This window comes from Elephas maximus, chromosome 22 (assembly GCF_024166365.1).
Source record: "Elephas maximus indicus isolate mEleMax1 chromosome 22, mEleMax1 primary haplotype, whole genome shotgun sequence".
Classification (NCBI taxonomy): Eukaryota; Metazoa; Chordata; class Mammalia; order Proboscidea; family Elephantidae; genus Elephas; species Elephas maximus.
In genome coordinates, this window is record NC_064840.1 from 10,486,219 (window position 1) to 10,512,109 (window position 25,891).

Consider the following 25,891-nt stretch of genomic DNA (forward strand, 5'->3'; position numbering starts at 1 on the left):
TCAAGAGAAAGCTTCTACTTTCCTTTCTCCCACTCCCTTCTGTTCCTTCTTTACCATTCACACCCAAATCACTGCTGAGACCCCTAAGAGGGCTCTGCAAAATGGAGAAGAAAACTATTGCTCTAGTTTAACACACCCATTTCACAGATAGGGAAACCGAGGCCAAGGGAACCAGTGAGATGATGTAATCAAAATCACAAAATGATTTCTTCGACTGTGTCTGTATAACAATCACAACAATGGCAGATCATCCGCTCATTAAGGACAAACTCATTGCCATCGAGTCAGTTCTGACTCTTATTGATCCTACACGACAGAGCACAACTGCCCCATAGGGTTTCCAAGGAGCAGCTGGTGGATTTGAACTTCTGACCTCTCGGTCAACAGCCAAACACTTAAACACTGAGCCACCAGGGCTCTGAGTTAAGAGCCTATAATCTATCACAAGCCTTGACCTGGGTCCATGGAACCATCGCTGGCCAGTCAGTTGGCATGACAGCACTTTTCCTTGGTTTCTTCGATCCTAACTTGAAGAGCAACACACTTGTGTAAACACTTTTTCAGGTTCTTGGAGTCTGGGCATGAAAACCTCAGTATAAAAGGGCTTACAAATCTGAAAGGCAGTTCACTCACTGAATCAACATCTAAGACAACTCCATGAAGCCCAAAGGTTTTCAGCATCCCTCGGATGGCAAATTTTGGCAGAGCAGTTCCAACTGTAGTGCTGGCTACATTATTGCTGTCTGGAGAGCGGGTTACCACCGTGAGACCTAAGGAGGTTGGAAAGAGAAGTTTTTTTGGGGAGCACGTACCATTATCATCCTGGGACCCTATATTTTAGGGTCTCAAACAGCTCTTATAGCACTTAACAATAGCCTCAGTTATAATTAAAATGGGACACAGCTCAGAGGTAATGCAACGAAATGTAAGAACTGTTACAATTCAAAAATAAAATGACAACCCAATTAAAAAATGGGCAAAGGATTTGAATAGACAATTCTCCAAAGAGAAATGAAAAGATCCACATGAAAGAATGCTCAACATCATTAGTCTTTAGGGAAATGCAAGTCAAAACCACAATGAGATACCACTTCATATCCACTAGGATGGCTAGAATTTAAAAAAAAAAGTAAGTGTTGGGGAAGATATGGAGAAAATGGAACCCTTACACACTGCTGGTGGGAATGTAAAATGGTGCAACCACTTTGGAAAACAGCCTGGCAATTCCTCAAAAAGTTTAACATAGAGTTGCCATATGACTCAGTAATGGTAAAGAGAATATAAGTATTCTCTTTATATATCCGAGAAATAAAAACCTACATCTACACAAAAACTTGTACATGAATGTTCATGGCAGCATTTTTCATAATAGCCAAAAAGTAGAAACAACCCCAGTGTCCATCAACAGAAGAATGGATAAACAAAATGTGGTTTATCCTGACACATGCTACCACATGGATGAACCTTGGAAACACTGTGTTAAGTGAAAGAAGCCAGACACAAAAGGCTACATAATGTACAGCTATTTCATTTATATGAAACCTCCAGAAAGGCAAATCCATAGAGACAGGAAGTTGATTAGTGGTTTCCAGGGAATGAGGGAAGGGAGGAATGGGGAGTGACTGTTAATGGGCACAGGGCTTCTTTTGCGGGGGGATGACAAGGTTGTGGTAGATGGTAGTGATGGCTTGGTGGTTATGTCACTTTGTGAAAACACTAAGTCCACTGATGGTACACTATCCTATAAAAGGGTGAATTTTGTGATATGTGAATCGTATCTTAAAAAAAATGAAAAGAAAGAAAAAGAAAAAACAAAAGTAAATAGCTATCCGTGGCCCTGCCTGTGGTATTCTGGTATTTTTGTGTAGGTCATCTGGTGACTCTAACAGTGAGCAGCTTTAAATTCTCTTTTTTGTGCTTTTCTGTAGTTACTTCATTTTCCCAAAATGTGCAATATATGTAAACTAAAAATATTGTGATAAAATACATATAACATAAAATTTGTCATGTGTACAATTCAGTGACATTAATTACATTCCCAATGTGATGCAACCATCACTACTAATTCCAAACCTTTTTCATCACCCCAAATAGAAGGATGCAAGTGATTTTTAAAGAAAAGAAATACATTCTATTAAAATTCAAAAATGCACAGTAAAACCACGTATGTAGAGTGTATTAGCTCAGTAGCCAGGACTAGGCCCAAGGGCCTCTCTGGAATCCTCGGCCCAGGCCCACTTCCTTCTGTGCACAACTGCCCTGCCAGAGAGGCCTGGGAGTGCGGAAGTGGCCACCAGAGGCCAGATAAACGTTGACTTTTGCCCCACCAGGAAGCTGTAGGGCCACGGACAAGCCTGGAAGAGTGCATGGAAAGCTATCTGGCCTCAGAACAAGTCACTCCTAAGGAAGGAGAGTCACCCTGAGGAAGGAGAGTCACCCTGTGAGAGCCAGCAGCTGCCCGGCTCAAACTCATGCTTGGGAAACCTCAGCTTCTCATCTCATAGGAAATTCCCTAAGTGAAATGAAGAAGAAAGCAATACCTTTTCGAACTTTATCAATTGTGAACTTGTTTGCTTCATCTTTGATGTCTTCAATGGTGGGAAGATAAAGGTCTCTTGGGATGCCACCATTTTCCTCATAGAGAAATTCAACCGTCTGCCTGGCAATATCCACCATGCCTAAAAAAAAACAACAGCACTGGGTGACTTTCCAGAGGGTACACAATCTTCTCATCAACCATGACACCTACTTAAGCCTAGAATGAAAAGGTAAGAGAAGCCTTCAAACACGGTTTGAGGGAGTATGCAACCTTTTGGGGAAGGTGATTACACAGTGTCTACCAAGTTTAAAATGTCCTCTAACTCAGTACTCTACTTCTAGGAGTCTCTCCCACAGAAATACAAGCACAAGTGTGCAAAGGCACACATACAAGAACAATCACTGAAGCTCTGTCAGTAATAATAACCAAACACTTGGACAACCAAAGTGTTTATCAATACCAAATGGTTAAACAATGGTGGTATCTCATTAAGCTGTCACTACATTTTAGTTAACTCGAAAAAAAAAAAAAAAAAAAAACAAAGGATAGGACAACTGGGGAATAAGATGGGAGTGGGGCTAACTTTTACTTTTTAGTTTATACAGTGAAACCTGTGAGAGCCGGAACTTGACAGGACTGCCTTGCTTTTCCAGGTCTCATGAGTTTTCCACCTTTGGCAGGGTGCAGTCTCACCATTTTTCTATCACTCTCTATTACTGGAAAATACTTGAGTTTTCCCTCTCTGACAGGTTTCCACCTCACACAGATTCTGGCTTTCGCAGGTTTTTCTATATACTGTTGTACTGTGTTTGATTTTTATTACAACAGGCACATGCTGCTTATTTAAGAGAGACATCGACTTTTCCCAGCCACTACTGGAATTCCCACCTTTCTTCCTTTCTAGTAGGAGAACACACTCATTTTGTTCAACAGCAACAGCCACTATCAATGAATGAACCAGGTAAGCAAACATCCAAAGGCCTGAAAACGGCAACACTGCAGGCACACAGCAGAGGCGGGGCGTAGCATCTCCGTTTGCTGTGGCTGCCCTGGATCCCACAGGGCTAAGGAAGTTGTGGGCAAAAGAGTGGGTGCTGACAGTGTCTGCTTTTAAACAAAGCCTGCTTCCATCACATTGGGTTACCACTCGACTACTGCCCTCACTGTAATGAAAAGGTGTAGTGATTTTCTGATCATCATTGAAAAGAGGGCTACAGTTTGAGAAGGGTGCTTAGGAAGAGACGTGCCAGGGAGACTAAAAGCAGAAATTTCGTGGCCTAATATTAGAAGATTATGGAAAAATAATCTCTGCAGCACTTTCCAAAGGAATAGTAAGGAGAAGAGGAAAAAAAAACCAAAAAACCACGCTGTACTGTCTGTCTAACAAGCAGGAATCAGGGCCCGTGAGGAGAAGGCCACGTTAAAGCAGGCCCAGAGTAAGAATGGTTGTATTAACCTTCTTTGGAGGACTCAACAACAGACGCTGGTCCACCTTTGCAGAGTCGCCCTTTGGCCTGCATCACTGCTATACTGAGGGGTTTGGAGTTGAGAGGTCAATGTTTTATGCTTAAATCAATACAGTTCAGATGGTTGGCCATGGTCAAAAGGATGGATCCCAAGAGAACGGCTTTGGCAAGATGAGGTCAGGGGCCGTGGGTGCTTTCTGTGTGGGTCATGAGGCTGGGAGTCCTCAGTCTGGCTCTAATCCAACTGCTACCTTTGGGTAACTGGACACAGACATTCAGGACAACGCCAGGGACAAACAGTTAAAAAAAAAAAAAGGAAAAAGAAACTCTAATTGTAAGTGGAAGAACACACATGAAAATAAAGGCACGGCACCCAATGGTTGCACAAAAAAGCTGCTATCCAAATACTGCAGCCTCTTTTCTCCTTTTCTGTCTCCCACAGCAGTAAGAAACACCAACCTCCCTAAACAAACAGTGTTTCTTATTTCTAAACTTAGCCCTGCTTTTACCTAGTTAGCTCCAGGTCTCAGCTTACAGACCACATCTGTAGAGAAGCCAGAAGAGACTGGGTCGCTCTACTTACCTACAATGATTGTAACCACAAGGTGCTTGGTTGCTAATTACCTGTTTCTCCCACTAGAATGTAAGCTCTGTGAGAGAAGGGACTGGACCGTTCCTGTCTTGTTACCAGCAGGTTCCTTACTCCCTCGCACAAGGCCCGACACCCGGGGGGACTTGAACGCGTGAATGAACAAGTACATGAGTCAATGGCTGAATGAACGACTGACACCAAGCCCTCCTAAGTGAAACAATGACCTGCACCAGTGCTTCAAGGCAGACAGTAACCAAAGTGGCGTCACATTTAGTAAGTGTAAGCTGTCTGTAAAAGGACACAAAAAGGGTATTTTCTCTCAGATGCTGAGACTGGATGGAGGGCGGCAAATTCTCTCTGTATCTTTAGGATCTACTATATAAGATTACATTGCTCCTTTGCTCAACGCCGCCTGCTGGCTTCCTGTCTTACTTCCCGTCTTACATAGAGTAAAAGCCAGAGTCCTCAGGACTGCTCCAGCTCGTCTCCATTCCTACCACCTTCTCTTCACACCCTCCTCTTCAGCTACGCTGGCTTGGCCTTACTGCGGTTCCCTGAACAATCCAAACTCACTCCCTTCTTCCTAATATTGCTCCTTCTTAAGGAGGGGGAGGAGGAGGAGAGGGTGGTGGGGGGAGGAGAGGGGGGAGGAGGAGGAGGGGGTATAATAATTAGCCGCCCCGGGATTTGGGTTGGCAGCTGACATAGGGCTCTGATAAGACAGCAGGAAGCAATCATACCACATCATCATAGGATGTAAGGCTGTTCCCAGAGGTTGAGTGACTGTCACAGGTCTTAGCTTTGGGGATAGGACTGCATGAAAGGAATCATACACATATGATTAGTCATATCTGTATATGTCCTGATTCCAAAGTCCAAGTGCTCATGTATCACTGGAATGTATGGACTCAGCACACACAGGGACTAAGAAATAAAGGTGTCTTGGTGGCTTTTCTCTTTACTGGGTCCAACTCTCAGTCAGGACAAAAGTCAAAATAGGAGAAAGACTGCTGACAAAAGGAGAAAATCTCTTATACTATCTCTGACTGCCACATGGTAACAGAAAGCCCAAATTAACGTTCCACTGGAAAGGGCAGCTGCGTCTACTGGGAAAAGGCATTTCTGTATTTCAAAAAGCAGGTGTTTTGGAAGATGAGGAAAAGTCTTTAACAGAAATGAGCTATCTGCACTTAAGACACTTAAGACTCATCAACAATTTTGAGTTAGTCTGTATTATTAAATTTAATTTAAATTTGTATTATTCTTAGCTGGAGGAACAGTGAGAATTTTAGGAGACCAGTGGGGCAAAAGTATCATCATCATCACTGTGACCTCATGAAGAACGATATTGTCACAGGGGAGGAGGTTTGGGGACCATGGTTTCAGGGGACATCTAGGTCAACTGGCATAATAAAATCTATTAAGAAAACATTCTGTATCCCACTTTGGAGAGTGGCGTCTGTGGTCTTAAACGCTAACAAGCAGCCATCTAAGATGCATCAGTTGGTCTCAACCCACTTGGAGCAAAAGAGAGTGAAGAACACCAAGGACACAAGGTAATTATGAGTCCAAGAGACAGAAACCAAAACCAACCAAACCCGTTGCTGTCAAGTCGGTTCCAACTCACAGTGACCCTATAGGACAGAGCAGAACTGCCCCGTAGGGTTTTCAAGGAGCGCCCAGTGGATTTGAACTGCCGACCTTTTGGTTAGCAACTGTAGCTCTTAAGCACTATGCCACCAGTGCTTCCAAGAGACAGAAAGGGTCACATAAATCAGAGACTACATCAGCCTGAGACCAGAAGAACTAGAGGGTGCCTGGCTACAACCGATGACTGCCCAGACAGAGAACACAACAAAGAATCTGTGAGGGAGCAGAAGAACAGTGGGATGCAGACCTCAAATTCTCATAAGAAGACTAGACTTAATGGTTTGACTGAGACTCGAAGGACCCCGGAGGTCATGGTCCCCAGACCTTCCGTTAGACCAAGACTGGAACCATTCCCAAAGCCAACTCTTCACACAGGGATTGGACTGGACTATGAGACAGAAAATGATACTGATGAGGAATGAGCTTCTTGGCTCAAGTAGACACATGAGCCTATGCAGGCAGCTCCTGTCTGGAGGGGAGATGAGAAGGCAGAGGGGGTCAGAAGCTGGCTGAATAGACACGGGGAATACAGGGTGGAGAAAAGGAGTGTGCTGTCTCATTAAGGGGAGAGCGACTAGGAGTATACAAAATTTTGTATGAGAGACTGACTTGATTCGTAAACTTTCACTTAAAGCACAATAAGAATTAAAAAAGAAATTCCTAAAAAAAAGAAAAGAAGAACTACATTAATTGAATGCTTACTATGTGCCAGGCACTGTTCTAAGAACTTCACCTATATTAACTCATTTATTTCTTATATAACGTATGAGGTGGTTACCATCATTGATCCCATTTTAAAGATGAGGAAAGCCCAGAGAAGTTAAGTAATTTTCTGAAGGTCACACAGCTGATAAATAACACAGCCGTGACTTCAGAGCCCAAACTGTTAACCACTAGCTATGCCACTTCCCATTATAACCACCCCAGCTTCATACCTGCAGCTTATCAACTCAAAACAACGAGTTCAACTGACAAACAAAAGCCTAGCAATAAAAACATAAAACCAGAGTTCGATAAAGGTACAGTAAAAGGCACTATTAAGTCTGGTTCAACTTTAGATAAGCCCCTCTTTCCAGATTTACATTCTGATTTTCATCGAAAATACATCTCTTCAATTCATGAAGTGGGCTCCAAAGTAAAACAAAAAACACCAGACCTAGTTGTAAAGCACCCTTGATCTGGTCCAGGCCCGACTTCCGCTCAGCTTCATTGCGGAAGCGTCTTCGGATCGTAGGAAAAACTTTGGTCTCCCATGCTTTCACCAGCAGGGCATAGTGGTCCTCCTGGAAGGGGAGGCAAACACGTGATCAGGGAAGCAGCACCCCGTGCAGGCCCCGGTCCTTCCCAGCCTGAAGTCTTCTCCCAACTCATATGCCAGTGATGGAAACATGGTGTGCTGACTACCTCCCGCAGATGCCTAGGGAGGGAACAGCTACACTGAGCAAGCTTTTCCGTTCCCGCTAAAGCAATACAGGCATTTATATGATTCCCAGTTTTCCTGCTGAATTACTATCCAAGTACTTCAGTTCTCCAATGCCTGGATATTTATTGGGCAAAAAAGCCCAATAAATATTGCTACTGATACGTGGTGTAGAAAACTAACACTTCAGAGTCTTTGTGCAAAGACAATTACATAATTGAAAGTGTAACAACCCCGACCTGGAACCCTCTGGTCCAAACCATTCCTTGTGGTTTCCCCTGGTCAGGGAGCAGGGTAAGCCACACCTGCAGGTGTCTTACCTGTGGGATGTCATCATCGTCATCATCATCACTTTCGTCATCTGCAATGGGAGGTGGGTGTGGGTCTGGGCCAGAGGTGATGAAGTTTTCATAGCTGAGCTCTACTTTATAATGGCAGGAAGTGTCACTGTCATACTCTGTAACAAAGCACAAGGACAGTGAACTCTAAGCAAGAGCAGGCCAGAGAAATCACTCACTTGTCACTCTTGGACAAACCAGATTCTTTTAATTTATGTGACAGAAAAGGTTCCTAGTACTTTGGGGTTTTTTTAACCCAGAGTCAAGGAATAAATGATTATCCATAATTACCCTGAATCCTAAAATAATTCTTATGGGTAAAATTCATTCAACTCAGAAAAGAATTTGGGAAGTTCTTCATCATGAGAAAGAATTAGACAGACTCTTAGAAGAGTTTGCATCCTGGAGACCACCTCCCAGTGAAACAATAGACAAGCCCATAAGATAAAGAATAACACCTGAGAGGAACATACTGCTCAGAACAATTAATTACAGGAGATCAAAAGGCCAGTATCTGCCCAAAAGCCAAGATGAGAAGGTAGGCAGGGGTAGAGAATCAGGGCTAAAGGAAATGGGGAGCCCAGGGCAGAAATGGGGACAGTACTGACACATTGTAGGGAATGAAACCAAGGTCACGAAACACTTTTTGTACAAACTATCAAACAGGAAACTAATTTGCTCTGTAAAACTAAAAAAAAAAAAAAGTTTGCAGTATCTCATGGGCCAGATATGACCTAGAGACATCTTTCATATGGTTGGCTGTTTTTTTTTTTTTCCATTTTATCATGCAAATTTTCAAATAATCAGAAAACTTTTATAGTGCACACCTATATACCTAATACCTAAATTCTACCGTTAGTATTAGCATTTCACTATACTTGGGTGATCTCAGTTTTAAGACATCTTTTTTTAATGATCAATATTTACATATTAGGAGATTTCACATGAAATTCTGGGGTTCTACTAAAACCACTCCCGAAGCCAATTCTTCAGACAAAGAATAGACTGGGTTATAAGACATAAAATGATATTGGTAAAGAGTGTGCTTCTTAGTTCAAGGAGATACACGAGACTAAATGGGCAGCTCCTGTACGGAGATGAGATGAGAAGGCAGGAAGGGACAGGGGCTGGTTGAATAGACACAGGAAATACAGAGTGGAAAGGATGAGTGTCCTGGCACATTATAGGGAGAGCAACTAGGGTTACATAACAATGTGTGTATACATTTTTGTATGAGAAACTAACTTGGCTGTAAACTTTCTCTTAAAGCACAATTAAAAAAAAAAATCAGTAACAGCTGGACCATTGTCCAGCTTGTGTTGCTATGTAGCCATATTCTGCTGGCACTGAAATACAGGCCTCCGGTATGTGGGAAGGCTCCTTCCAGGCTCATATGCCTCCTCCTGCTCCCCACTTCCTTTCCCCAGCCTCTCTTCCCATTTACCAACCAGCACTTGAGTTTCCATCCCTGATTGTAATCCTGATGCTCAACTGAAACGGATTTAGAGAAATCAGAGCTTCCACTTCCCAGGAAGCAGAGGGGCCCTAGGAGGAGGCGGCTTACGCTGCTGAGCAGTGGCCACAGCAGCGATCCGGCACGGAGGCCCATGAGTGCCTGGGTCTGATGCAATACTGGTGCCAGCATCATTGTCACTGTCAGATGCCATGGCAAAGGGCAGGGCCTCGAAGTTAGCACTGATCTCTTCTGCCAGGTCGGTGCACAGGTCAGCAGCATTGCGGTGGGCCTGCCCTTCCGCATAGGCAAATGGGCGGGAGCCAAAGTTAGCCCGAGTTTTGGTGTTCTGGAAAGGAGATCAAATAAAAGGTTTGAAAGGACCTAGGTTTTTAAAAATTTTATTGATTTTTTTTTTTTAACATCCCCAGGTGAACTTCACTAAATATCAAACCAAAAGAATGGCTCCTGGATGGGACAGCATGTGACACCAGATGGAGGGGCCGGCAGAACTGCGAGCACTTGGACGCTGCATAAACAGCCTGGCCTGCCTTCTCCCCTCACAAGCTCCTGCTCTTTGCCACGCAAACACGGTGACCTTTCTTATTTCCAACACTGTTCCCTCCTACCTGTGGCCATTGCACATGCTGTTCCCTCCAACTGGAACATTCTTTCCCCCAATTTTGCCTAGTTAAGACCAGTTAATATTCCAGACCCGGCTCAAACATCACTTCTTCATGGTGACAAGGACATGATCAGATATGCTTGCTTTCATAAAGTCTTATATAAATCTCATTCATAGTATTTATTACAGTTTATGATTATACATGCACACATATTTGTGTGATTATTTGATTAATGTTCAACTCCTCCAACTCCCCCTATGATTATAATTCCATGAAGGCAGAGACTATATCTGTTTTGCTCAATATTATAGCTCCAGAGCTTAGCTGAGTGCTTGGCATACAGTAAGCATTCAATAAATATTTGTTGATGAATAAATATGACAGGTTGAGAAATGCTGTCTTAAATTATTGGCATCTTCAATTAATTCACTCAACAAACAGAGTGATAAAAGACGGTAGCAGCGGCGTATATAGGGTCAGTCAGATCCTACAGGGTCTTGTAAACCACTATAAGAACATGGCTTATACATGCGTGGCATGGGAAGTCACTGATGGTGTAGAGTGGGGAAGTAACACCATCTAACATTTTTAAGGGATCACTGTGGCTGCTGAGTTGAGAAGACATGTCAAAAAGCAAGAACAGGGCAGGGAGAGGAGTTAGGAGAAAACTGCAATAAGCCAACTGAGAGATGATGGTGGGTGGATGGGCCAGGGTGTTAATGGCTGAATGGGTAGGCCAGGGTGTTAATGGTGGAATGAGTAAGTGGTCAGATTCCGGCTGCATTCTGAAGGCAGAGCCAATAAGATTGCTGACAGATTGGGTATGGAGTTTGAGAAAAAGGGGAGTCAAGAAGGAGGCTCTAGGGTTTTTAGTCTTAGCAACTGGAAGGATGGAGATGCCATTTCCTGAGATGAGGAAGACTGGGAAAGAAGCAGATTTGGGTGTGGGACCCAGTTAGGCTCAATTTCGGACATATTAACTTTGGCATGTCAGTGAGACATCTATTTTGAGATGCTGTTTAAGAGGGTGAAATAGTTAAGCACTTAAGTTCCTTGATAATACATCATCCAAACAGTCTTGGGTTTGATGCAAAGAAAAGTTGAACCCACTCACATAGGCTCGTTTTGCTCTTCCTTTTGTTATCGTGCACCATGTATTATTATGTATAATTAGGGCACATTTGATGGCTTTAATTTTTCAATTCCTTTTAGGAACAAATTACTAAGGAGAACTTGTTTTCCTTTCCAAAGAAGATAACCTGCCTTTTTCTGAATGTGAACCACAGGCCACATCCCACCAGAGACATCTTCAAGATAGGGAGAGAGGCGATGCCCGCAGTAGGTGAAGTACACGCGGCCCTTGGCAGGCTGCCCAGGAGGAGGTGGAGTCCCCTCGGTCCTCTCCCAGCCAATTCCCGCCACATCACCTGCGGCAGAGAACAGGAAGGAGAATACTTTTTTTTCCCACTTATTGGCTGTTAAATAAACATCAATTTGCAAGCGGTAAAACGATGCCACATATCATTAATTATCTTTTTACTTACTTATGTCCTCAGTTAAATTAATGTATTGTATTTAAATAGATATAAATTAAGACAATAGAAATAAACAATTTAAAAAATGTAAGTCAGAAACTACATTGAAGGAGAAAAATACCTAGTGTCTGAGTTAATTATTGCAGCCTACACATAAAATTTAGCTTTTATTTTCCTGGTAGTCAGCATAAAAAGGGCAAGACACTGAGTACAATTTTTTTAAAAAAATAGAAGAATACAAGTTTTTCTGTGGAGACACATGGATTCTTTATGGAGGCTATTATGTATACACAGGGCATAAAGGTAAAAAGGTAGCATCTTCTCTGTAAACTTATGGAAGGTTTAAAAATGATCTTCAAAAATGTATTTTGAAACTCAACCATCAATGTAAGCTGAAGGTACACTATTCCGTAACATCATGTCCCCTCACTTACAGGTATTTAAGATGTCTTTGCAGGCAGCTAAGATAATACGGGCAAGGCTTCTTTCTGATTAGGCTACTGGATACTGCAGTAGAAGTGAGAGAGCCAAGGGGGGCGTGCCCATTCCATCAGTTCTCTTCCTTAGCTGCCTCAGACAAGTGCTATAACTAGCCCTTGAACTCGCCAATAAGTGCATGAAGTTCTATGATTCTGTTGTGGATCAGAGTCTCATATACTTTAGATTCCACTAGAATGGAAGCTTTGAGATGGCTGGAGACTTGACCAGGGCATCCCCAGGTCCTAGAAGACCACCTAGCATGCAGGAGATATTCGAGAAGTATCTGATGATGGATGAATACCGGAAGTGTTGGTCCAGAGGCTGAGATTCTGTTGTAAAAATGGGCTCCTGATCTCTATTCTTAAACAGACTCGCTTCTCTAAGAAGAGGGCAGTATGTGTGCCTGAGGTCTGGTCCAAAATTCTCTCAAAAGCCCAAATGTGATAAAATAAAACAAACAACAGTAACAAACAAATAAAAAACCTGATTATGCTTCCCCTGGCTCTCCAGAGCCCCTTTGTGCTTAAAGCGCTTAAAGAAACACTCAGCTAAAGCAACAGAGAAACAACTTGGTCCTGAATTTATTTCCAAGCCACAACTTGACCATAACTGAAGGTGCCCCACTCCCCAGAAAAGTGCAATATAACAAACAGCTCCCTCAAGGATAGGTGACAGCAAAATCACCCTGCAGGCAACTATAAAAGGCTTAATATTCCCAATCTAAACATCCCACGCCACCTACGAGATAAAACAATTTAAGTTTTCTCAGAGATGATGGGAAGATGTTCTCTCTGAAAATAAGTAGCTGACATGTGTGATGGTGTCTACTGTGAAGAAGACAACACTTCTGTTTTGCCACTGCTGGAACACCGGTATTTATCACACCCTCGCCACGGCTGGAACACCGGTATTTATCACACCCTCGCCACTGCTGGAACACCGGTATTTATCACACCCTCGCCACTGCTGGAACACCGGTATTTATCACACCCTCACCACTGCTGGAACACCGGTATTTATCACACCCTCACCACTGCTGGAACACCGGTATTTATCACACCCTCGCCACTGCTGGAACACCGGTATTTATCACACCCTCGCCACTGCTGGAACACCGGTATTTATCACACCCTCGCCACTGCTGGAACACCGGTATTTATCACACCCTCACCACTGCTGGAACACCGGTATTTATCACACCCTCACCACTGCTGGAACACCGGTATTTATCACACCCTCACCACTGCTGGAACACCGGTATTTATCACACCCTCACCACTGCTGGAACACCGGTATTTATTGCACACACCCTCGCCACTGCTGGAACACCAGTATTTATTACACCCTCACCACTGCTGGAACAACAGTATTTATTACACACACCAAGTTATTTACATGAAGGCTGAAAAGAAGGGGGGATAGATTTTTGTTATCGAACCGACTGTGTAACTGAAACATCTGGGCAGATGCTCAGGCCACTGGGTGCAAAGTCTACAGCATGTATGTACCAGTAAAGCACTTCATGGCTAGCTGTAGAGTTCCCTTTTTTTGAAGCTTTTTACCTGCTCATCAGCGAATAGCTGGTGAAAGACTAAACTTCAGAGAGAGGCAAAATCTCGGAATTTTTTTAACGATGGAAGAACGAAAGTAAATATGACTCCTAAGCTACTAAATGGAGAGGTCTCATCAAAAGGAGGGGTTTGGTGTAAACTAGGGGACAGCTATGACAAGCGTTTGGTTGTCACTGAAAGACAAATTGTCCATTTCAAGTTGCTGAATTTATTTCATTTTAACCTATTTAGAATGAAGCTTGGGAAACAGAAGTATGCAGGGGGAAGAAAGCTCCCACTACACTTACCAGGAGAGAGAGTCACATCTAAACGAACACTCTTCCACTGTAATAAACTGGAGCCATTGTAGTGTACAGCTCGGCCATTGCTAAGAAAAAACAGAGGGAAGTCAAGACAAGGCTAATCGGCCAACACAGAGGCAGTTACCTAGAGAGTAGGGAAGGGGACAGGGTTTCAGTAGCATGAGAGTAACTAGACGAGAAATTATAATAGGTACTCTCTTTTCCCGAAACACTAATATATTGCCAACTGGTACGTTATACATTTTGGGAGGTAGAGATTTTACTCCTTTAGTATTAGTACACCCACAAGTGTATTTGCAGAACAGAAGAATTCAGGTTCAAATACATTTGAGAAACAAGATAAACAGGTCCTTCCTGTAGGACAGCTAGGAATCAGTGTGCAACGTGCACTATAAATCTCCAACATAGGAAAGGAATACATTCTATTTCCCCAAACTTATTTGAAGACAGAATCCTATTTTTGTTTCCTGAACACCTGTAATATTTTTATTTCTTGAACATCTACTGTGTTTTTATGCATATAATGTGTGCCTTCTACGTTTGTTTGCCAACCATTCCCTCCTCCTGTGAGGTATCTTCATTACGTGCTTTGCTAATTTTTTTTTTTACGGCAACATGTAAAAAAATATTGGAATAGTGGTGATTATGAAAATACTTTGAACATACCTCATAGAGGAGGGAGCGGTTGGCAAATGTAGAAGGCGAACGTTATCTGCATAAAAGTACATATATGCTCCTTGTGGGAAGCTATTGTTCTGAAATACGGTTTGTTTGGGAAATAGGGATAGTCTGATCTACTTCATTTCTTCTCTTAAATAAAAGCAATAGTAGCCACTTACTTATGGAAAAGACAAGTGCCCACTGGATTAGTCCAAGCCCCATCTCGCTTCTCTGCTTCTGTAGCAAAGCCAAAGGAAACGATTGGTCCAGTGTCGTCATCAGTATCTCCATAGGAAACAATTTCAATTTCCCAGTAAAAAGATGGAGCCTGAAGAAACACCACAGGAGGGCAGACAATCAGAGAGCTCAACCTGGGCCCTTGAACTTGCCCCTGCTTTCAAATTTCAAGGAAGGAGACAAAAGACAGTATCGCTTCTGGTTTCTCACCTGAACTGGCAGTGGTGAGGTGGCATAGATAAAAGTGCCCCGGGGCAGGCCTCCCCCAGCACTGGGGTCAGCCAGAAAGGTGACCGAAGTGAGGTGAGATGAGAACATGCAGGCTCGAACAGGTGGAAACACTCGCGAGGGGCTCCACGTAATCTCCTTGGGCTACATTGAAGAAAAAAAGCAAAATCCTCAGTCAAAAGAAATGCAAATAGGAATCCTTTCATTCTCTCAAAGAAGAACAGTAATTTTTATTTCGTGGTATTATATATTGGTATATTCACAAAAAAGCCTATCTTTTGGCCCACCAGTTTCACTTTTTTCATCCTAATAATTCAAACAGGCATGCGAAGATATAGCTCCAAGGGTGTTCATCAGATCACCGTTAATGGCAAAAATTGGAGACAACTCAGATGTCCAACGATTAAAGCCTGAGTGAGTAAACTGAAGAACAGATGGACACTGGACTATTAAGCTGCTGTTGGTTGACATGAAAAGATAGTCACCATCTACTGAGTGGAAAAAAGCTAGATACAAAACAGCTCAGAGACTGGAAACCCAATTTGTTAAAAAAAATTATACGGAATACATCATATTAATATGTTGACAATGGTAACCAGAGAGGTTGAAAATTCAGGTGACATTTCTTTTCCTTTATATATTTCTTTTTATTTTGAAATAATTTCAAACTTACGGAAAAATTACAAGAATAATACAGCAACTCCTGTATACACTTACCTAGATGTACCAATTTTTCTAAAGTTTTATTGAGATATAATTTACATACCATATAAATATGTACAACCATCACCACAATCTAATTTGAGAACATTTTCATCCCCCCTAAAAGAAATCCCATACCCATTAGCTTGCTCCCTATCTTCTACTCTCCTCAGCCCCTGGAAACCACTAATCTACTTTCTGACTCTGAATTTACCTCTTCTGAATATCTTATACAAACGGAATCATATAATATGTAGTGTTTTGTGTCTAGCTTCTTTCACTCAGCACAATGTCTTCAAGGTTCACCCAGGTTGCAGCATGTATCAGAGCTTCACTCCTGTTTACAGTTGGATCGTAGACTACTGCGTAGTGGCTAGACCACATTTATCCGTTCATCCATTTTTTTTTTGGCTATTATGAATACTGCACCATGAAATTTTGTAGATACACTACATTTTTAACATTTTGCCACATTTGTTTTTAATTACTCTCTTATTTTCTCTCTCTATATACTTATTGGCACTGGGTATATACTTATTATTATGAAATGGACTATAAACCTAAAACTAGAAAACCAGCTCTTTTCTTCTTGCATTGACAACAAAAAAAAAAATGATTGACAAATTAATGAGCTCTGCTCCTCTGCTGTAATTTTTCAATATCGAGAAAGTCAAATCAATGTGCTCTGCTCTGACATTCAAAGATGATAACATGGCATTGCAGACACTGTACCTCAAACGAAATGGCTTTGTGAACAATCATTCTGATGATACTATTACGAACGTACTCTACTGGTCTGTATTTCTCAGTGACTGCTACTCATACGACACATGTTGCAGACCGGCAGGAGGTGTGGTCCGATCCAGAGGGCTCACCTGTCTCCGGTCGGCCTGCAGCGGGGGCGGTGGGGGCCGAGCGCAGTCCCGGTAGAGCATCCTCAGCCGTTCACACTGCACCTCCACAACCGCAAGTCGCTCTCCTGGTGGGGTACACACCATGCCCATGAGAACAAGCCCTATGATCCCCCAGGTGGGTTGACTCCTTGGTAGTAGGGTCAAAGTAATAACCCGCACTTATAAAAATCAGTCAAGGTTTTATAAAAGAGTAAATACCATGGGACAGCTTTGTCTACTATGTGTAGCTCAGTAGCATAGCAATGGGGTCAAGGATGTAAGTCCTGCAGTTGGGCTGCTTGGATTCAGAACCTGACTCCATCACTCGATATTTAACATCTCACTTCCACTATTGGGGGTAATAACAGAACCTTTGCCTCAAAGGGTTGTTGTGAAGATGAAATGGATTAACACAAGCGGAGCCCTTAGCCAAGTCCCTGGAAAGGCTAAACACTCAGTAAATGAAAGCTTTCATTTTTATCATCTAATAAATAAAGGCCATTTTTCTTATCATATAAACTGATTTAGAAAAATCTAATACCTATTGAACGCCTCCTATGAGCAAGGCACACTGCTAGATACTAGAGAATACAAAGACACAGGAGTCAAATCTCCTGCCCTCTGGGACGGAGAAAAGATATGCATGCATGCATGCGCACACACACACACACAGAGATGACAGAGAATAACGGACAAGGCTGTACTGTGTGATTACAGGATACGAGATACAAGTACAGGCCCAGGGGCATGAGGCAGAACCTCACTCCAGGATCTAGAAAAGTATAATAGAAACAATGTTAAGTTAGATCTAGAATAGACATGATTCCAATAAGCAGAAAAGGAAGGGGATTCTGGGTCCAGAATTAGTGAAGTGCAAGATGTCTGAGGAGTATCTTGTACCATATATAAAAATTAACTCCAATAACCTAAATGTAAGAGCTAAAACTATAGAACTCTTAGAAGAAAACATAGGTGTAAATCTTCAGAAATCACCACAACATGAAACAGGAAAAAAATGTAAGGACAGAAAAGAGATTAGAGAGTTACTAAAAAAGAAAATGGCATGAGAAATAATAAGTAACATAGATAATAAAAATGACCAGGAAAAAAAAAAGGAAGTTAAAGATATCCATTTCTTCCTTACAGCAGTTTGTGGAAACGCTGGTACTAGTACATTGGAGGACTGCTAATCTAACTGTGGACAATTTCCAATAGAGATCGATTACATCCTTGGAGATAAAGGGTACGTTTTCACTTAAAAACATCCAGGCCAACTACCAATTTATAGGATATACAAGGACCAAAGAACATGTTAAATGACACCACAGGGATACAATCAGCAGAAAACCCTTCAACAAATAAAATCCAAAGAAAAAAAAGAGACTGAGGGGGAATCTATATCTCAAAAAGAGACTTAAAAGACATAACAAGAAATTACGACATGTGGACTTTATTTGGATCCTGATTCAAATTAACAAATGTAAAAACCAGTATGACCTTTATAAGCAAATTAGAATTTAAACACTGACTAGATATTTAATAATATTAAATAATTATTGTTAGTTTTTAGATGTGATAATAGTGTTGTCATTATTCTTTTAAGGGTCTTTACTTTTTAGAGATATTTATTGATTGATAAAGTAATATCTAGGAGTCTCTTAAAAATAATCCAGAGGGGTACAGCATAGATGAAACAGGATTGGCTATGAGTTGCTAATTATTGAAACTGGATGATGGAAACACAGCGGTTTACTCTTGTAGTCTCTCTATTTTTGTATTTGTTTGAAGTTTTCCATCAACACATGCATACACACACACATGCACACTCATGCAAAACCCTAAGAGTGGATCTTAGCTCAAACTCTTGACTTTGAACTGAAATACAGTCAATGGTGATGGTCAGAATGTATATGGCACCCTTACGGAGGGCTCATAAATAGTTCTAATAGAGAAATAAAGCCAATGAATTAACAGGAATAGAGAAGAGAAAACACAGTGACATGGTCCTGAAGTTAAACTGAAAAACTCTGAGCTCATAGCTGGTCTATACTGAAAGCTATTTATTGACATTTCCAGGTCTGGGATGAAAGTGGGTTGTGATGAATGTTGTCTTTAGAGCTCAGCAGTTTGAGATGCGTGTGTACGAAAGCAGTGAGCACTGCATTATTAAGTCGTCAGTGTACTGATGCAACACAGTGAAATATGGTGGTAAGGAAAATACAGGTACTCACCAGCACTGCATTCCTGGGCTACCAGGTTAAGAACTTCAACAGCTGCTGGACACTGTTGTATGAATTCTTCACAAAATAAGCTGTCTTCTAGAAGCTGGGCCATGACCAGGCATGCTCTTAATGTTAAAAGATTTACAACATTTCAAAGTCATCAGTGTTCACTCTTCAAAAAGTCAACTGTGAAAAACATTTCAATCAATTTTGTCCCCTGATTTACAAAAAGGTTCAACTCCCCATTACTTTGCTTTTTCTCAGCTGGATTGGCTTGAAAATACGTGGATAACTTCTCTTTTCCCGCATAGTAACTGTTGACACTTCATGGACAATCAGAACAGGGAAAGACGGTTGCCATCTCCACTAAATGGAGACCAAAGTACCAGGTGAGAAATCAGCACTTTGTCTTAAGAGGCTTTCCTAAACCGTGTTCCCGAGGGCAATATTAGTTCTCTGGAACAAGAAGGTTCCAAAAGCTCGGGAAACTGATCACTTGCGCCTGATTCAAAATTTCTATTAGAACTTTATAAGAAGTTCCATTGCCAGAAGAGAAACTTGTTACTGCTATTTGATGGTAAACAAATAACTGCATTTGCAGGGAAAGAGTGGTTTTCCCTTCCAACGCCAACACTTGTGAGCATTCCCTAGGTTTCTTGTCGTCAATTTGGAAAGTGATGAACCGGATATGTATGAATGTCATTTATAAATGAAAAGGCTTGGTGGCAGAGGAATTCTGGTGACAGAATAAGGTTCTTTTCCCAAAGTGAATCAGTGGAGCCAGCCTTATGTATGTGTTCCATACATCGCATTTCAATTGTTCGTTCATTTTCTTAGGTGAAGAACTAAGCTTTATTTCAAAGGACAGAAACTGGGGAAAGCAGCAAACTGTGTCAAACATACTTTAACAGAATGGTTTCTGTCACCTAGTTTGGCATGAGCTTAAAGCTATGGGCCCACTAAGCCTGGGGTGGGGGACCCACGTAGGGGCCTGCACCACCAGAGCACATGAGGTGATCTTGGGAGGATGCTCACCTTGTTCTTATCTCAGCCAGGAGCCGAACGACTGCCATCACAGGAGCTGACCCGTCTCCTGTTGCAGGAAGTGAGGTATGAATAGAGAGACTTCCCTCCTGAGGAAGCAACATGGACTGGACTGCCTGTACTACCTTCTCAGTAATGGACAGTTTATGAAGAGGCAGTGCCTGGGGGAGGGGGAGTGTGGCGAAAAGTTAAATGCAAGTAGTTAGTTTATAAGAAATGAGGGTGTTATTATTACCTGGAGTTAATTCTCAAATTTTCAGTTAAAAAAAAAAAAAATTCCCACACAGAACATTGAAAACCAGATCAAAACAATTAAAAATACAATATAGTATGGAATATCCCTAACCTACAAAGAAACAAATTTTGTTGATTAGATGATAACTTTCACACAAATGTTACTATTAAATAATTATAATGAATATATAAATATCTCTCACAAATCCATAAATACACATCACAAGTAAAACTTAAGATACCCGAGCGTCTGCACTTGTGCGGGCCCATCGTTCATTACTGTACAGTTACCACTTGCAGTACATTTTATGACGCATTTAAAAATCACCTCACCTCTGATCTTGGAACACAAAGTCTAGACAATGGAATAGTCAATGTGTCTGATGCTTGCGAAGTCTTTCTACAGTCTATGGGTGGGAATCTGACCGTAGCTATACCTTCCTGTTCGTTGATGGAAGCCACTACTCCGACACTTGCTGATATTCCTCTACCTAAAACCTAGAGACAAAGATGGATTAGCGCTGCCTGCCAGCTCTGATGGTGCAGTTGGCTACCGCATGTGCCGGGTGGGAAGGGTACATTTCCGGCTGTCATTATTAATGCTACAGTAATAGTCTACCGTGACACAGACCTTGAGCCCTCAATATGAGTGAGAATAACAGGCCCTAAAACCTCATGGCAAGGTCATCACAACATTCTACGATCTCAAACTTTCAATTCTAAAATAGTGCTGAGGTTAATGACACGGCAGGACACAAGCAACATAGTTAGCATTCTACAGTACTGCTGAGTCAAAACCAAGTGGACGGCACCTAAGTGCCACACGGTATTGCATGAATTTTTGAATAGTTTGCAGAACAGTGTGGATTAGAATTCATAAGTTTGTCAAATTCCTTATTTAGCTTGAAGGAACAAGGCTTTTCTGTCTAAGTGGACAGTACCTTGTCTTACAAATGATCAATTAATCAAAGGCTGTTTATATACAGGGGAAAGCAGTGACCTGGGGAAAATAAAGATAGCTGGTTACCTGAACCTCAGACCCTATCTTGATTGTCTCTTTGAAGCCTCCAAGTGCACACAGTGCAGCTACGGCCTGTCGGGCAATTCTCTGCAGTTTGGCGAGCTTCCGGCCACTGCTGCTGCCATTTTCCAGAATGCTTTCTGCATACTTCCCCAGTTGTGGGATGTACATCAGCGCACGAGACAGAACCTAGATAAGAGGGAGCCCACGCAGTTGCTGTTAAAGATTTGGTTGTTTTGGTAGCAAGGTTGATGACATGCCTAAAATGGTGCCTGGGTCCTAGGTACTGAAGGAACTCTGGACACGGGAGGGGCCCAATAACTATCAGGTTCAATCAGTGGCATTTTGCCCATATTTGCCTTCTACAGTCTGACAGAACTAGAAATATGCAACCTCAAAATATGAGCGAATCAAACATTGTGTTAATAAAATCCCTAAAACAAAACAATCATTTATCTGAAGAAAAATCATCGCAACATACTGCCTGCATCTCAACACCCAGTTGCTTTTAGGGCACGAAAGGAATTCACTTGAAGAATGACTGCAGGGAAGGGGGACTTGATTGCAGATCTATAGTTTTCAGGAAAGTGGGCTGTTGTTCATCATGATGTATTACCTCCTGACAGAGCACTCAGGGTAATATAAATCATACAGAGGCCGGCTGTCCTTAGGGCCTAAGGAAGTACACTTAATAAATCCATACACCAAGGCTGGGTGATTTCCTAATGCCAGGATCAATCTAACACAAGCAAGAGGAAGAAACAAGAACTGCCTTTCTTTCCCCAGGTGTACTGTCCTGTTGTCTGCAATATTAGAACTGGCAGCAACAGGAGATATAGGTTAACAGAGTTGAAACTACTAAATCCAGAGGAAACACAGTTAACAGGAACATGTGGCCAATCTGGGAAACCTCTTCACTAAAACATCCCCCGCTATGCGTGATTCCAATGCAAGAATGGAGCGTGAACTTCCTTCTCACATGCTCAGCTCAGCAGCAACATGGCACTGACCTTTTCTGCAGTCGTGGTCCATATTTGGGCGGCATTTGACTCAGGAGCCATCAACAAACTGTGAAGCAAGGCAATCACTTCGGCAGCCATGCTGTTAGCCACGTGCCCACTGATGAACGGTCGCACGGGATCAGTCCTGCAAGTGTCAACATGGCAAACTGTGGGTGCCCAGTGATTGGTAAGAGTGCAGACAAGTGGCTTGCAGGGTTAGCATTAGAGGGAAACAGCTCCTGTTTATACTAAAGAGAAGTGGGTTTCGTTGACTGAGAAAAAAAAGAAAGCCAGTTATTACTAGGAAGAAATCCCTTCTCACTTTCTGGTATCTGAAGAATCCCCTGACACAATGGACCTCATCACACTTTTTATCAAAGAGGCCGCCAGGATCAAGGAAAGACACTGTGCTGCACCTACTCCTGGCTTGCAAGCACAGAACACATTGCACCTTCCCAGAGGCAACACTCACTCATCCCTTCCAGCCCTAGAAAGAAGGTGACGTGCACAGCTGGAGCAATGGGGAAATTTCTTTCAAAAGAAGTCGAGGTAGCAAGACCAGAGTTTACTAATACTCAAAAAAAATTGCCACTGGTGTTCCCGGTGGTGGACTTCCTAGAAAAAAACAATCCTCTGGCTGTAAATGTCCGCTTGGCCAGCACCTCCCTACTCTTATAACCTCAGATCTACTTGGACGAGCATTCCTCAGAGATCCTCACACTCCGCTTGGAGAGCAATTACTACCACAGATGGGTAACTGTAAGCCCCTCCCTTCATTTCCAGCAGGCCAAAGGGGATGGTATAAAATTAAAACCCTAAAAACAAACCCATTAAAGAATAAGTGTGGGCAGGGCTTGGAAAGGTTCTACTGTGTGAAAGGTTTTACCTTGCAAGCTCAGAGTTCCTCTCACGGCAAATGGAGGTTTGGGCGGTCTTCTTCTTGTCCCCTGTGGACAGTCCACTCACAGTCTCTGGGTTGACTGACTCTACAGGTGGCCCAACACTGACAATGAGGCCTGACTGTGCCCACTTGGTTGCCTTCCGAAGAGCAGCTACTGCTTCTTCTGTAATCACTTCGCAACAGCCACCCTGGGGGTCAGTTTGAATACGTACAGGATATTTATTTTATTTTCTCAGAGTGACATTTTTTTTCTTAATATTGTGTTTTAGGTGAACATTTGCATAGCAAATTAAGTTCCCATTTAACAATTTTTGTACAAATTGTTCCAAAACATTGGTTATAATTTTCGTAATGTGTCAGCATTCTCATTATTTCCATTCTATTTGTTCTGTTTCCATTTATCTAGCAGCCCTGCCCCTCTTTGCCTTCTCATCTTTGCTTTTGGGTAAATGTTGACTGTTTGGTCTTCCACAGTTCATTGTTTAAGGGAGTGCACGCCTCACAGTTGATATTATTTATTTTATAAGTTAATCTGTTACTTGGTTGAAAGGAGTAGCTTCGGTTCCAAGTTTGAAGGCTATCTTAGGATGATAGTCTTGGGGTTTCTCTAGCCTCTGTAAGTCCAGTAAGTCTGGTCTTTTTCAGGAATTTGAGTTTGTCCTACATTTTTCTTCCCATTCTGTCCGGGATCTTCTGTTGTGTCCCTGGTCAGTGGTAGCTGGGCACCATCTAGTTCTTCTGGTCTTAGGCTAGAAGAGGTCGTGGTTTGTTTATTAGTCCTGTGGACTAGTTTCTTCTTTGTGTCTTTGGTTTCCTTTATTCTCTTTTGCTACAAATGGGGAGAGACTAACTGTTGTATCTTAGATGGCCATTTGCAAGCTTTTAAGACCCCAGATGTTACTCACCAAACTAGGATGCGCAACATTATCTTTACGCACTATGTTTCGCCAACGGACTGAGTCGTTCCACGAGGCTATGGTCCCAAACCCTTTAACCCCATAAACTAATTCAGCGAGGTGTATGGATATGTCTAGGAGGTCTCTGTAACTGTGCCCCCGTGAGCTTTATTATATATGTGAATACATATGTAGCACACCCAACCACGTATATACTTATGCCTACAAATATACCCATATATACATGCATGTGTACTCACATATACCTTCCTGTACACATACACCATACATACATACCTCTGTAACCACACTCATATTTTTGGTTGTTATTACAGTTGTTGCAAAATTGTATATAACATTTACTGTAATGTTCTTTATTCTTGTGTACCTCTCAGTGTCTTCATTCACCTTGGTCAAGTTGTGCTAACTTCCCCCATATTATGTACTGCCTTTCCCATCACCAGAAATAACAGCTGTCCACTATCCAGTGAGTTATTTTTCTCCCCTTCCCCAGCACTACACTTTTAAAAATCTGTTTCCCCCACCACCAATTACCAAAGCAATCCAGGCTCATTTTCAAAAACTCATATAATAAAATATTATCTGCAGAAAGTTAAATTTCCATATACATCCCAGGCCCTGACCCAGTCAGAGATCACTGTGAGCTCTCTAGATGTTTTTCCCCATACACGTTCCAACACACATAACCATGGGATGGCACTACATACACAGCTTTTCAATTTGCTTTCATCAGTTATCAATATACCTGACTACTTTTCCATATCAGTATATACTAGAGCTACCTCATTATTTTTAAGAGCTGCACAGTATTTCACTATATGAGTGTAACAACTTCTTCAACCAATCCCCTACTTATGGGCATGTGGATTCTATTTTGTTTGGTTTTTCAAACAAAACTGTGATGAACATGCTTGTGTGTTCATTTCTGGATACTTGAGAACGCCTACTTATGTCATCTTAACATTGATGGTTATTATCAATCTTCCTGAACTTTACCTATCTGACAGGTGAAAAATGATACATTATTGTTTTTATTCCTTTGTTTTACAGTAATTAACTAATTGTAAACCTGGGTGTCTTTTTATGTTTTTATGGGCTATTTGTCTTTCTTTCTTACTATCTCTTATTCTCTTAATAACCTCATCACTTTCGAACTGTATTTTTAGGCTGTAAAACTTTCTTAAAAGAGCTAAGAAAAAATTTCTAAGTTAAAACTGAGAGCTCTCTTTTACATTTTAACATTAATGACAAATGGATTTTTGACTAGCTCTTTTTGAAATGGCCTCAGTTAAGCCACTGACTTCAATTTCTCACACTGCCTCTTTGTGGGAACTTAAACTAGTGTTTCCTTTTTTGTTTGTTTGTTTTTTCTCCTGAGAACCTGAAGCGTGGTAGATGCTCCTCAAGCACAGGTTTTGTCAGAGCAGGTGTCTCCACTTTGGGGTTACCTTGGTCATGTCGCGATCCATTTTCACAACTTTCTCCATGTTGGCGCCAGTACCAAGCCGGAAAGGCCGTCCTTCTGAGCTACTACAAAAGGAAAGACAAAAAGCAGTGCAGACTTACAGATACCATCAAAGGCGGGGGCTGCGTGCTGTAAAGCAACCCAGTAACAGGTAGGCCAGCATTAGATGCTAAATAGGCTTTTAAAATTTCAGTAAGACTCTCAATTTTTCAAAAACAAAATGATTTACTATTGCTTAATGATAGCACTGTTACGGTCTGAAATAACGATTGTTTTTAGAGTTGTAATGACATCTAATAACCTACCTGAAAATGATGTCTAAACTAAAGAGCTGAACAAAAATGAAAATCTGAACTTAAAATAAATGGAAGGCCTGGCATACAGGAGGAACTCA

General features: G+C 41.9%; 1 protein-coding gene across 6 annotated transcripts in view; it reads right to left on the bottom strand.

The window, feature by feature from the left end:
- HECTD4 (HECT domain E3 ubiquitin protein ligase 4) overlaps window positions 1–25,891 on the bottom strand; it is a 180,015-nt gene that overhangs the window by 33,764 nt on the left and 120,360 nt on the right. For all 6 annotated transcript variants that reach the window (XM_049866988.1, XM_049866986.1, XM_049866987.1 and 3 more), the window contains exons 38-54: window positions 25,481–25,562; window positions 23,101–23,303; window positions 22,224–22,359; window positions 21,220–21,402; window positions 20,526–20,690; window positions 19,950–20,119; window positions 18,924–19,039; window positions 16,675–16,778; window positions 15,080–15,241; window positions 14,812–14,960; window positions 13,958–14,037; window positions 11,348–11,511; window positions 9,570–9,807; window positions 7,988–8,124; window positions 7,404–7,530; window positions 2,541–2,678; window positions 634–770 (exon numbers count right to left, since the gene is read on the bottom strand). In XM_049866988.1, coding sequence (XP_049722945.1) covers window positions 634–770; window positions 2,541–2,678; window positions 7,404–7,530; window positions 7,988–8,124; window positions 9,570–9,807; window positions 11,348–11,511; window positions 13,958–14,037; window positions 14,812–14,960; window positions 15,080–15,241; window positions 16,675–16,778; window positions 18,924–19,039; window positions 19,950–20,119; window positions 20,526–20,690; window positions 21,220–21,402; window positions 22,224–22,359; window positions 23,101–23,303; window positions 25,481–25,562 — 2,491 coding nt within the window. The remainder of the gene's footprint in view (window positions 1–633; window positions 771–2,540; window positions 2,679–7,403; window positions 7,531–7,987; window positions 8,125–9,569; window positions 9,808–11,347; window positions 11,512–13,957; window positions 14,038–14,811; window positions 14,961–15,079; window positions 15,242–16,674; window positions 16,779–18,923; window positions 19,040–19,949; window positions 20,120–20,525; window positions 20,691–21,219; window positions 21,403–22,223; window positions 22,360–23,100; window positions 23,304–25,480; window positions 25,563–25,891) is intronic.